General features: G+C 41.8%; 1 protein-coding gene across 1 annotated transcript in view; it reads left to right on the top strand.

Moving 5' to 3' along the window:
• Nucleotides 1-14,000, top strand: part of THADA (THADA armadillo repeat containing) — a 324,328-nt gene that overhangs the window by 74,349 nt on the left and 235,979 nt on the right. The window contains exon 26 of the mRNA XM_029911747.1: nucleotides 1,948-2,039. Within this exon, the coding sequence (XP_029767607.1) occupies nucleotides 1,948-2,039 (92 nt within the window). The remainder of the gene's footprint in view (nucleotides 1-1,947; nucleotides 2,040-14,000) is intronic.

Here is a 14,000-nt window from a genome sequence, read left to right as displayed (position 1 = left end):
CTTCAGTTCCCTGAGATCCACTATTTCTGTCTCTGACTCCTGGCCATCAACTCTGGTACTATTATTGACAGGTATCATCAATGTTGCACTTTGCAATGGGAAGCTACTCACCATCCTTAGACATGCAGAGATCCACTCCTTTCTTAATCCCATGATAAATAGAGTCAATATTCCTTTTTAGATAATGTGACTGAGAAAGCGTACCTCTTAGTGTCTTGGTAATATTTATCTGAGAAACTCTTAAATTAGATATTACAGAAAACACATGCATAGTTTTTGGCTAATTAACATATAATTGTTTTTTGTTGTTTAGATACCATGATGCATTGTAAATACCTTGGTAAATGTTCTTACACTTGTTGTACTGCATAAAAAGCAGTCTGTTAAAATTTAGATATAAGTGTATGTTGGGGAAACTAAATGGGGGAGAAAGTAGAAAAATGTAAGAAAATCAGAAAATTCAGATGTAAGTTGAAACTCCTGAGTCTGCAGTGCCATCATTTCTATGCTTCCATAGCTGTGCTCATTACAGAATGGAATATAGTTTTATATGTCTACTGATCCCTACCTGTTCCATGAGGCAGACAGTGACCTCTTTTCAGGGAGGACTGGGAAAAGGCAGAACTTATGAGGCTAAGCATATGGCTCCTAAAACAGGGAGCAGGCATTGGCCTGCAGAGGGGAAGGCAGAAGAACCCAGCAAGTGCTGAAGAGAAAATTCCTGTGCAAGGACAAAGAAATGAGAATTTGCCTACTACTAGACTCTCCAATTGCCTGCTATATTAGCATGTAACCTTTGTCTGGTGCCAACCATTGAAAATCCATTCCAGAAAAAAACAAAACAAAAACGTTATAGTCTAGGCCCCTACAATGACACTAGCAAAACTGAAGAATATGCAGGTTGTGGAGTGAGAGTTCATACTTTTGGGAGATGTTTGTGAGATGGTCCCTGAGCTAAAGAAGTTGGAGCCACTGGTAGATGTTCTTTTCCTTATTTTAAAGATTGGGAAATGGGGCAGAGGTTAGTGATTTACCCAAGGTTACACAGGAAGTTTGTGGCAGAGTCAGGGATGGATACCAGATTGCTTGCTTCCCAGTCCTGATCTTTCAACCATTAAGCCACACAGTCTCCTCCATTAAACTATTTTAGGGCACTGAAGTTCATTAAACTATTTGTCTGTTCCACTCAAATGTTAAATATTAACAGAGTCCTGTGGCACTTTATAGACTAACAGATGTATTGGAGCATAAGCTTTCGTGGGTGAATACCCACTTCGTCAGACACATATAATGGAAATTTCCAGAGGCAGGTATAAATATGCAGGCAAGAATCAGTCTAGAGATAACGAGGTTAGTTCAGTCAGGGAGGATGAGGCCCTCTTCTAGCAGTTGAGGAGTGAACACCAAGGGAGGAGAAACTGCTTTTGTAGTTGGCTAGCCATTCACAGTCTTTGTTTAATCCTGAGCTGATGGTGTCAAATTTGCAAATGAACTGAAGCTCAGCGGTTTCTCTTTGAAGTCTGGTCCTGAAGTTTTCTCCTACAGGTTTTTGTATATTGCCATTCCTAATATCTGACTTGTGTCCATTTATCCTTTTACGTAGGGACTATCCAGTTTGGCCGATGTACATAGCAGAGGGGCAGAGCTGGCACATGATGGCGTATATAACATTGGTGGACGTTCATTCACCTGCACCTACACTTGCTTTTTACAGATCCAGACTAACACGGCTATCCCTCTGATGTTAAATATTGTATAGCAAACTACTTTCACCTTCCTGTGCCGCTAAGAAGGATGCTAGATTAGCGACTGTTTGTCTAGTCTGGCATGCAAAATGTTCTGTTGCTGTGTTAAATTCTAAATTAAATTACATCTAAATTTGAAATCCAGTTTACAGTGCAGTTTGAAAGCTGCTTAATATCTATTCTATGTTACTTTATGCATTAGGTGAGAAATTCCTCCACTCTTCTGTTTAGTACCCTGATTACAAGAATTTTTGGAGTTAAAAGAGGGAAGGATGAAAATTCCAAAAAAAATAGGTAAGCTCCATCTGATGCTAACTTTACTTTTGCAAAGCATTGACTCAGCCAAGAATAATTTGAAAATGTTGCATGCTTTTATGAATTTATCTGAAGAATAATGTTACAAAAACATCTCAGTTAGTTTAAACTGTGTTGCCAAGATTAAGCTCTTGAGTCAAAAATATCTCCCCAACTCAGTGAAAATTAATTTTAATTTAAAGTGTAATTTTACAGAAAGGGCCTGATCCTGAAAGATGCTGAGCATCTACAGCTCCCAAACACTTCAGTGGGAATTACAATGGTCATCACATCTTGGGATCAGACCCCAAAATGATCCTCCAGAAGTTGAGTAACTGGTCCATGATTTTCAGAGCATTAGGACTCCCAGGGAATTGCAATTTATTCATTTTTGAAATGTCTGCTATTTTTACTATACAGTGACTCATCTTGCTGGTCTTAGGAAACAATTTTATTTTTGTGTATAATATAATTAACTGTGGATGTTCTGGCTCTAGTGGTAGTCAATATGGTGGCTCATAGGGAGTTCTGAAATATTTGCTGACGGCAGACAGATGTATTGCTGTTGTTGACACTTCTTGCTGCTCTGTAATTGCAGGAATTCCATGACAAATAGATGAAACATCATAATTACTACCCAAAAATGAGAGCAGTACCATACCCCCAAATTAGTTACTATGATTGTATTCATGTTGGAGGATGAAAGGGGAGGGGCAACTCCCAAATACAGCTGGGAAAGAGGAGATCATATGTTCAAATCTCACCTCTGCCGACTGTGACTTAATTGGCATCACAGAGACTTTATGGGATAGATCTCATGATTGGAATTTAGGTATGAGGGATATAGTTTGTTCAGGAAGGGCAGACAAGATAAAAAGAGAGGATGTGTATATATAGGTATAGACTATATATATGTTTGTTCTGTTGTCTGAAAAGAGGAGAGACGCAGACCAGTTGAAAGTCTCTGGGTAAATATAAAAGGGGTTAAAAAGGGAGGGGTGATGTCATTGTTGGAGGTCTACTATCGACCACCAAATCAGGAAGAGGAAGTGGATGAGGCATTTCTAGAACAAATAACAGCAATATCCAAGACACAAGACCTGGTAGTAATGGAGGACTTTAAATACCCAGACACCTGTTGCAAAAGTAATACAGCCAAACCCCAAATTTCCCATAAATTCTTGGAATGTATTGGGAACAACTTTTTGTTTCAGAAAGTGGAGGATGTAATCAGGGGGATAGACATTTTAGACATGAGAGGGAGGAATTGGTATTGAATCCGAAGGTGGAAGGCAATTTGGGTGAAAGTGATCATGAAATGATGTATTTCATCATTCTAAGAAAGGGAAAGAGTGAGCAACAGAATAATGACAATGGACATCAAAAAAACAGACTCTAACAGACTCTGAGAACTGATAGGTAAGGTCCCACAGGAAGAAAATCTAAAGTTAGAGGAGTTCAGAAGAGCTGGCAGTTTCTCGAGGAGAGAATATTAAAGGCACAACTGCAAATTATCCTGATGTGAAGAAAAGATAGGAAGACTAGTAATAGGCCAATATGGCTTCATCAGGAGCTCTTTAGTGACATGAAAATCAAAAAGAAGTCCTGCAAAAAGTGGAAACATGGTTACTGGTCTAATGGATTGGGGAGGGAAGCAGTAGGTGTGAGAGATCTTGATTTTAGTTAGGCTTTTGACGCAGTCCCACGGATTATTCTCATAAACAAACTAGGGAAATACTGTCTAAATGAAATTACTATAAGGTGGGTGCACATCTGGTTGAAAGACTATTCTCAGAGTAGTTATCAATGGTATGCTATCAAACTGTGAGGATGCCTCTAGTGGGGTCCAATAGGAGTCAGTCCTGGGTCTGGTACTATTCAATACTTTCATTAATGACATGGAAGTAGAGTGGACAGTTTGCTTATAAAATTTGCAGATGACATGAAGCTGGGAGAGGTTGCAAGCACTTTGGAGGACAGGATTAGAATTCAAAGGACCTTGACAAATTGGAGAATTTGTCTGAATTCAATAAGATGAAATTCAATAAAGACCAGTGCAAATTTTCACCTAGGAAGGAAAAATCAAATGCACTATTATAAAATAGGGAATAACGGGTTACGTGGTAGTACTACTGAAAAGAATTTGGGAGTTGTAGTGCATCCCAAATTGAATATGAGTCAACAATGTGATGCAGTTGCCAAAAAGGCTAATATTATTCTGGTTTGTGTGTAAGACATGGGAGGCAATTGTCCTGTTCTACTCTGCCCTAGTGAGGCCTTAGCTGGAATACTCATTCTGGGCACCACAGTTTATGAAAGATGTGGACAAATTTTCTTTATAAATACAAGTGGTTTATTTAATTCACACAAAGAGAACATCCTGCCACACACACTTATTTCGTATTTATAAATTATAGGGCACACCAAACTATAGGTGTTTCATATTCAGTTACTTTTGTCATTTTCCTCTTCTCCCATACCTAACAGTGTGAACCTATCCATTGAGGTACAAACCCTGTATAAAAGACTAGGAAATAAATATAAAAAACTTTATTTAGTGACAGTTAAGGCTACATCAGTATAGACCCTATCCATGCAAAACCTGAAAAACATGGAAGTAACAAGTTAAGGGAAAAGTCTCCTGCATTTCTAGCCTTTTTCACATTGCCTACAATGCTGTCGATAACACTTCAATACTCCATAAGGTTTTCACTTCCTCTTCTGACGGATACCAAAAGGCAATATGTACCTCAGCTTCTTTATACTCGTATTCTAATGCAAAACCTTAACTGTGACCTCAGCAGTATTAGGGCAGCCTAGCTCCCCTGTCAGTATGTGACAGATGTGCTGATCTGTTGTTACAAGAGTGTCTGAGGTCTGTTCCTGTTTTGCAACAGAGTGCAGCTTTCATGAAGTTGCATGTCGGTATCTGTTGGAGGTAGCTTGCACAGGCAACCTTAATTCTGTCAATTCCCTACTTTTGAGTGCTTGACGCTGCAACCTCAGTGTTCTTTTAATGTAGGGTTTTTTAAATATATATGTTAAATGGATGCTGTCAACTTAAATTGTACTTCTCTCTGAAACTTCTTTGTTCACTGTTATAGTAATCACTGGGTGTTACTTTAACTGAAAGATTAGAGTAGAAAATATTTTTTTCTGTCTTTTCAGATTGTTTACTTTGTACATTGGACAGGACTTTGAGTGTAGTCAGTTTTATTGTTTTTTCTTTGAGTGCTTGTTCATGTCGATTCCAATCGTGTGTGTGCGTGCACGTACACAGTAGCCGGAAGATGTTTCCCTTAGCAGCAGCCGTAGGGTCGACCTGGGCACCCCCTGGAGTCGCACCTTCATGGCACCCAATATAGTGCCCTGCCGACCCGCCTCCCCTCTGTTCCTCCTTACCACCAGTGACGGTAGCTGGAACTTCCCTGGCTCTTGCTTCAGCAAGTGGCTTAGCAGCTCGACTCTCGTTGTATTCTTCTTGTTTAGTCAGTTAGTATAGTTTGTTACCTAGTTAAGTAGTTATAAATTCCATTGCGGGGGTTGTTCCCCTTCCTTCCTTGCTGTCCCCAGGGCATGCTGCGATCTGCAGGTTTCAAGACCTGCAAGGACTGCGTGAAGCGCATGCCAAAGAGTGACCCCCACACCTCTGTCTTTTTGGTGACCTTCGCCCAGACACCATAAACAAGATGTAAAATCTGTCTGGAATTCCAACCAAGAACCCTGAAAAAGAGAGAGCAGTAGCTTAAAATCCTCCTCATGGAGGCAGCTCTTCGACTACAGTCGGACCCGGTGCTGGGGATCCTACCACCAGCACGTCATCTTCGGTGCGGAGCATGCCGGCAGCCTCTTTGAGGGACCAGGCGCCAAAAAAAGACGCGCCCAAGGAGCCTCGGCACCGTCATGGAGCGTCTCGAGGACACTCCAGCCTTCGGCACTGGTTCCAGTCACCGATGCAGAAGAAGAAGAGGGTCGAAAGCAGTCAATCCCCAATACCTAGACTCAGAGAGATCAGCCATCAGTGGCACCACATTTGGGCCACGGCTTTGAGACGCAAGGGGTGGCCACGTCAACTCAACAAAGAAACTCAAGTTCCTCATGGTCTCTCTGGCCTCCATCATTCCCTCATTGGATCCAGCAGACTGGTATGCCACCCTCGACTTGAAGGATGCGTACTTTCATATCGTGATCACTCAGCCCCACAAGAAGTACCTCAGGTTCATGGTGAACAACATCCACTACCAATTCACAGTCTTCCCGTTTGGCCTGTCAGCAGCACCTCGGCTTTTTACCAAGTGCATGGCAGTCGTCGCTGCGTTTCTGTGCAGGCACTAGGTTCAGGTGTTTCTTTACCTCGACGATTGGCTGATCAAGGGCCGCTCCAAGACCCAAGTGGAGGCTCAGGTCAAGTTTATCAGAGCCACCTTCGTCAACCTGGGTCTCCTTTTAAACGAAGCAAAGTCCACTCTTTCCCCTGTTCAGAGGATAGGGTTTATAGGGGTAGTATAGGACTCAATCCAGGCCAGGGCATAGCTACCGCAAGCGAGGTTTCGGGCCCTGACCATTCGAGGCCTCAGACAGTTTCCCACCACCACAGCAAGAAACTGCCTGAAGCTTCTGAAACACATGGCGGCTTGTACCTATGTGGTGCAGCATGCCAGGCTCAGACTACAACCTCTTCAGTCGTGGCTGACATCAGTGTACTGCCTGGCCAGAGACAGCCCGGACAGGATAGTGACCCTACCTCGCCCGGTCCTCCACTCCCTCCTGTGGTGACTCGACACTCAGGAGGTATACTCAGCGGTCCCCTTCACCAGTCCGCAGCTGTCCATGTCTCTAGTGACAGATGCATCAGACGTGGGCTGGGGAGCACATCTAGGAGACTGCTGGACTCAAGGTCTTTGGTCTCAGGCAGATCTGGCTCTCCACATCAACATCAGAGAGCTGAGAGTGGTACGCCTGGCGTGGCAGGCTTTCCGGGCATACTTAATGGGACAATGTGTATCAGTCATGACGGACAACACCACCGCAATGTTCTATATCAACAAACAGGTGCATGCTCCTCTCCCCTGTGCCAGGAAGCCCTTGTGCTGTGGGACTTCTGTGTAGAACATTCAATACATCTGCAAGCGTCGTACCTCCCCGAGGTACAGAATGAGCTGGCAGACCTCCTCAGCAGGTCGTTTCATGGCCATGAGTGGTCCCTTCACCCCGACATCGTGATTTCAGTCTTCCAGAGGTGGGGCTTTCCCCAGATAGACCTATTCACCATGCGACACAACAGAAAGTCCCAGCCTGGGACCTTTCTAGACTAATGGGACCACCCTTTGAGCCCTTGGCAACGTGCTCCCTCCTCTATCTCTCTTATAAGGTGGCGTTCCTGGTAGTGATAACCTCGGCCAGGAAGGTGTCTGAACTCAGGGCCCTAACCTGAGATCTCCCATATACTGTGTTCTATAAGGACAAGGTGCAGCTCAGACCTCACCCTGGTTTCCTCCCAAAGATGATGTCGCAGTTTCACATCAACCAAGACATCTTTCTCCCGGTGTTCTACCCTAAGCCTCATTCCAGCTGTAGGGAGCAGAGACTCCACTCTCTGAATGTCCGCAGGGCGCTAGCCTTACATCGAGAGAATGAAGCCGTTCAGAAAATCGGTCCAGTTATTCGTGGCAATGGCGGACAGAATGAAAGATCTGCCTGTGTCGTCACAACGTATTTCGTCATGGATCGCATCCTACATCCGCAAGTGCTACAACCTGGTGGGGGTTCCCGCACCTCTGATCAATGCGCATTTCACCAGGGCGCAGGCTTAGTCAACAGTGTTCCTGGTGCAGGTCCCCACTCAGGAAATCTGCAGAGCAGCGACGTAGTCCTCTGTCCACACTTTCGCCGTGCACTATGCGATTACTCAGCAGGCAGAGACGATGGGGCCTTTGGATGAGCAGTGCGCCAATCAGTGAATGACTCCGACCCTGCCTTGAGTCACCTGATTGGAATCAACATGAACAAGCACTTGAAGAAGAAAGAATGGTTACACACCTTCTCGTAACTGTTGTTCTTCGAGATGTGTTGTTCATGTCCATTCCAATACCCATCCTCCTTCCCCTCTGTCGGAGTAGCCGGCAAGAAGGAACTGAGGGGGTGGTGGGTCGGCAGGGCACTATATTGGGCGCCATGAAGGCGCGACTCCAGGGGGCGCCCAGGCCGACCCTATGGCTGCTGCTAAGGGAAAAATCTTCCGGCTACTGTGCATGTGTACGCGCACACATCTGATTGGAATGGACATGAACAACACATCTCAAAGAACAACAGTTACAAGAAGGTGAGTAACCGTTCTTTTCCTTGTATAGTCAGTGAGCTAATCTCACACAAACAGGGCGAGACAGAAAAAAGATTTTTAATAGAAGAGGAAAATGAGTGTAGAACCATGAAAAGTGATAGGTCCTCAAGAAGGTGTGTGTGACCTGAAACTGCTTTCAACTTTTTTTTTCTTTAAGTTGACTTGGTTTCAACTTCATGGCAATTAGTTTATAGGAAAATGGTTTGTTTTGCTAGCTTATTTCTAATGTTTGTCATATACAGTAATGAATGAAGCTAATTTCACTTAATGTTTAAAACTATTATTCTTCAGCAATTGCATCACTTTTGTAATTATAAATGCCACTAGGTGTCGCTGTTGTTGCATATCTTATCATACAATATTTACTGTATAACTGCAATTACACAATTACAGTAGATGAAACATGCAATTCTTCTGTCCTTCCATATATTTTCCAGTATGTTTGCTGTTTTACTGGAACAAAATCCTTATATTAAAGCCTAATAATGTTTAATTTAAATTTTTGGCAGTTTGTCATCTAAAACTTTAAAATTTCAATGCCATAAGTTAGGCACTAAATTAAAATTAGCCTGGTTTTCAGATGTACTGAGCACCTGAAGTCCCCATTACTTAATTGGGAACAGTGTGTTTAGTACTTCTGAAAATTAGGCCACTTCTTTAGGTGCCTAAATATGGATTTAGTGGCCTATATTGAGGTGCCTATGTATTATCTTTGTGATCACAGTACACACACTAGTAAAGCAAGAGAACTGTATAGTTACCAGGAAATGCTCTTAATTTTTTGGTAACTCCAATGGAATTAATAGTGGTAACACAATGATGCCGCATTGTTGCTGGATAACTATGCCAGTTTAATAAACTAAAAAACCCTTTGTTAAAAAATCCCACTGATAAAATAATCTTGTATTGGGTATATTGCAGTATGCACACTAAAATACATCAGAAATGCATTTGCAGAAATAATATTTGTGTTGAATCTTTAGAAATTTAACCTGGAACAAGAATGTCAGGTTATTTAGGTAACATTGAAATAATATTAGCTTATTTTCACTTTGCTTCTGTTGCAAGTTTAGTATAGGAGCACTGTGTTTATTCAAAATTACCTGACCTTCTAACTGTCAAATCTGAGACAGGGCCTTGTGCACTGCAGTTTTATTGCAGCATTACTACTTATTCTGCTATCTGTATCAGGAAGACCAGGAACTTGAATCTGGGTTTACCCCCTCCCATGGAGTACCCTAACCTTTGAGCTATTGACTATTCTGGGTTGGTCTCTCTCTCTCTCTCTCTCTCTCTCTCTCCCAAAAATTCCATCTGTGAAAAAAATTTCTATTTAGACAAATAGGCATTTTACAAACACACAAACAGCCAGCCTGAGTTGAAAAATTCCTGACCAGCTCTCTTCCACATCTGCCCCCTTCTCCACTTCTCTCTCCCTAACCCCCTTCCCTTCAGTGCCCTTTTCCTTTTATTTTCTTTCCATTTAGCTTATGCCCACCTAACTAAACTCACTGTGACGGGTTGGATCATAGAAACCCCCCTGGGAGCTGCCAACCGATGTGCGAAGACTACCCCTGTTCCTATTTTCCCTGCCAGCTCAGGACTCCAGCACCCTGTCTTGCTGAGCCAGACACTGCCGTCTGCTCCAACAAAGACCCAGGGTCTGAATTACTTGCCCCAAAGCTGCAGATTTACCTGAAAACAGCTCACAGAAGTGTGCTTGTTTTTAGCACTCAGATGCCCAACTCCCAATAAAGCTTATGCAGGGTAAACTCATAAATTGTTCGCCCTCTATAACACCGATAGAGAGAGATGCACAGTTGTTTGCTCCCCCAGGTATTAATACGTACTCTGAGTTAATAAGTAAAAAGTGATTTTATTAAATACAGAAAATAGGATTTAAGTGGTTCCAAGTAGTAACAGACAGAACAAAGTAAGTCACCAAGCAAAATAAAATAAAATGCGCACATCTATGTCTAATCAAACTAAATACAGATAATCTCACCCTCAGAGATGCTTCAGTAAGTTTTTTCTCAGACTGGACACCTTCCAGGCCTGGGCGCAATTCTTTCCCCTGGTACAGCTCTTGTTCCAGCTCAGGTGATAGCTAGAGGATTCTTCATGATGGCTCCTCTCCCTCCTCCTTTGTTCTCTTCCACCCCCTTATATATCTTTTGCACAAGGCGGGAACCCTTTGTCCCCCTGGGTTCCTCCCCTGCCCCCGCACTGGAAAAGCACCAGGTTAAAGATGGATTCCAGTTCAGGTGACATGATCACATGTCACTGCAAGATTTCATTACCCACTTGCTAGCACACACATATACAGGAAGACTCACAGGTAAAACACAGCCATTTGCAAACAATGGTCCCAGTCAATGGGAGTCATCAAGATTCCAAACCACCATTAATGGCCCACACTTTGCATAATTACAATAGGCCCTCAGAGTTATATTTTATATTTCTAGTTTTAGATACAAGAGTGGTACATTTATACAAATAGGATGATCACACTCAGTAGATTATAAGCTTTGTAATGATACCTTACAAGAGACCTTTTGCATGAAGCATATTCCAGTTACATTACATTCACTTATCATGTTTTTATAAAACTATTCCAGTTACATTATAGTCACTTATTATCATGTTTTTATAAAACCATATAGACTGCACGTCGTCACACTCACCTCTCCTCCTTCCCTCCCCCGAGAAAAAAATGAGAAACAAATGTGACATTTGATGCCATCCCATTGTTCGCTCTGCTTGTGTTCTACCCCTACCCTCATCCTTTGTCTGTCTTTTCTGTTTAACTTGTAGGCTCGTCAGGGCAGGGAGAGTTCTACTCTGTTTTTATACAGTGCCTGGTAAAATGGGACCCCATTCTTGGTTGGTCCTTAGGCACTACCCTAATTAACATGATGAATGATAATATGTGTATTGGACAGCATGCACACAGGGATTATTCATATTAGCATAAGTAAAGAAAGGAAAGTGACCTGAAAAATTAATGGTTGAAAAACCAGAATATGGCTGGTTCAGGAGAATTGGATCATTCTTGCTAATAATGTTTACGATGGTGTATGAAAGGGGAGGTTGTACAGTTTGAAGTTGTACAGTTTCTCCTTCCAGAGTTGTGATGAAAGGAAATCTTCTCTAGCTGCTTCTTATGTTAAGAAAGAAATGGATATCAAAATTCAAACACTCCTGATGTGCTTTAGGGAGAATGGTTTTGGGGATCTGGAATAACTATGGTTTGAATTCTAAATAATTTAACTTGAGCTATAATATTAACAGTAAAATCAAATAAAAATTCTGTTAACTAAAATAAAGCCTTAAGTAAATTTTTTCATATACTTGAATTGGGAATATATGTCTGTAAACATTAGCATATTTGGGAAGTAAGTAGATTTGGGACAAAATTTGAGTGACAGATTTGGGCAAAATTTGAGCGACATGAGAATGAAGTGCTGTAATGGTGGAGGATGGCAGAGGAGTTTCTGAAGCAGAGTGGAAAGTTGCTAAGTTACCCAGGTTGTGTACAGCAGGGTAGTGTGCAGTGTGTGGGAAGGCTGGCTGTGCACTAAGGCTAGCTAACCACTCCTTGTTGGAGCCATGGAGCACTGCTGGGTGTGTTAGTTTGACTGCCCACGCAGTCTCAAAGGACTGCTAGGCAGCATCCTCCCTCTCATGCGGGAAAGACTCCCTGCATTCAACCCTTACACCATGGACCCACACAAGCCAGGCAAGAGGTTTGCTCTTCACAATTAATTAAATGACCAAGGTTTTCCCTTATACAATCAAAATACAGTTCAAATTTGCTGATTCTACAAATTTTCAAGCACTCTGGCAGAACGTGCATTTTTGTTATTAATTTCTGCATAAGTATGAATTCCTTTTTTTCCTTTTAGTATTGCTACAGATCACAATTTACATTAAGCAAATGTTTGCTCTTGTGGTGTTTAGGATCAAGATTTCATTCTGTGAAAGGAGAGGATGGCTTGAAGTGAAGAGATTCTAAAAATATAGTGCAATAGACGTGAAATTGAATGCAGATCTTTGCATGAAAGTCAGAATAACTTAATTACTGCAGTCAGATGGAGCAAAATAAAATTAACAACGAAATCTGAATTAAAGTCCTCATCGTCTAAGCGGTTTCTTCTTCCTGCCCAAATGAGAAACAATATAAAGGATAAGACATTTTCACCTAAATTCTAGCATATATCTATTTCAAAGACCTGAGAAACTTCCATTCTTTGGCCTATATCCAGTGCCCATGGAAATCATTGGGAAGACTGCCACTTACTTCAGAGTGCTGGGTTAGGTCCTCTTCCTCATTAAACACTGCCATTTATTTGTTTTAAAAACTGTAAATTCCTGGCCCTTGCTTTAGGCCTGGTCTGCATCTAAAATTCAGGTTGACCTAGCTACATCATTCAGGGCTGTGAAAAATTTCACACCCGGTGCAATGTTGTTAGGTCTACCTAACCTCCATTGTAGACGCAGCTACATTGACGGAAGAGTTCCTCCATTGACCTAGCTATCACCTGTTGAGGGGGTGTATTTGTTACAGAGATGGAAAAACCCCTTTTATCACGCTGCAGTGGTGTAGCTGTGCTGATATAGTGCCTGTAATGTATCGGGGGTAGCCGTGTTAGTTTGTATCCACAAAAACAACAAGGAGTCCGGTGGCACCTTAAAGACTAACAGATTTATTTGGGCATAAGTTAACTCCCTTCTCTTCATGTGTCAGTATATAATACCTGCATCTGTAATTTTCACCCCATGCATCTGAAGAAGTGGGTTTTTTACCCAGGAAAGCTTATGCCCAAATAAATCTGTTAGTCTTTAAGGTGCCACCGGACTCCTTGTTGCCTGTAATGTAGACATCCCCTTTTCTTTCCCCGGGTTGGAACAGTCTGAAACTTTCTTTAAAGCAGTGCCCTTTGAAGCAGTGGGATGTGGATTTGTGCGTAAAGAGTAATCATTCTCTCTGATTGGCAATTGAGGTATTAATGGGCTCTAAAGAGAGTTCTGCCAAACTCTCTGAAGGAAGAATGATGTCCTCTAGGGTGTAGACTGGGGGGAGAATAAGGAAATCTCCCTGAACTTCCCACAGAGATGAAAAGGAGGATATTTTCATGAAGAAAAGTCTTGTTTTCTGAGTAAAAGGGTAAACAAGTTCTAAGTGATACTGTGCAACTAGTAACTTTTTATGTTAGAACATCTAGTATATTATTTCATTAAACAGAGCTTTGGAAGGAAAAGTAACTCCTATGCACTTAGAGCCCACTTAAGGAAAGCATCTGTATTCAAGAAAGCACTTAAGCACGTGTTTAAAGTTAAGTATGTGCTTAATTTTCCTGAATTGGGGCTTGACCATGACATTACCATGTGAAATGGCTTTTAATTTCACACAAATACATGTTATATAGAACAAATATTTAGATAATTAGAACTGTTAGGAGAACATGACCATAAACACTGCTATGTACCCAAGAACTATATAGGTATCCTGTATTTTGATCAACAAGGAAGGCGAAAAGTATGCCTTATGTCATTATTTAGAACACACAAAAATCAGGGCTATTTTGCGGATTTAAAAGTTTTTTCCTTTTAAACTGTAA

Source organism: Terrapene carolina, unplaced genomic scaffold, assembly GCF_002925995.2.
Source record: "Terrapene carolina triunguis isolate 2854851 unplaced genomic scaffold, T_m_triunguis-2.0 Scaffold120, whole genome shotgun sequence".
Classification (NCBI taxonomy): domain Eukaryota; kingdom Metazoa; phylum Chordata; order Testudines; family Emydidae; genus Terrapene; species Terrapene triunguis.
Note: the sequence above shows the minus strand (reverse complement) of the source record. Positions and strands in the feature narration are given on the sequence as shown.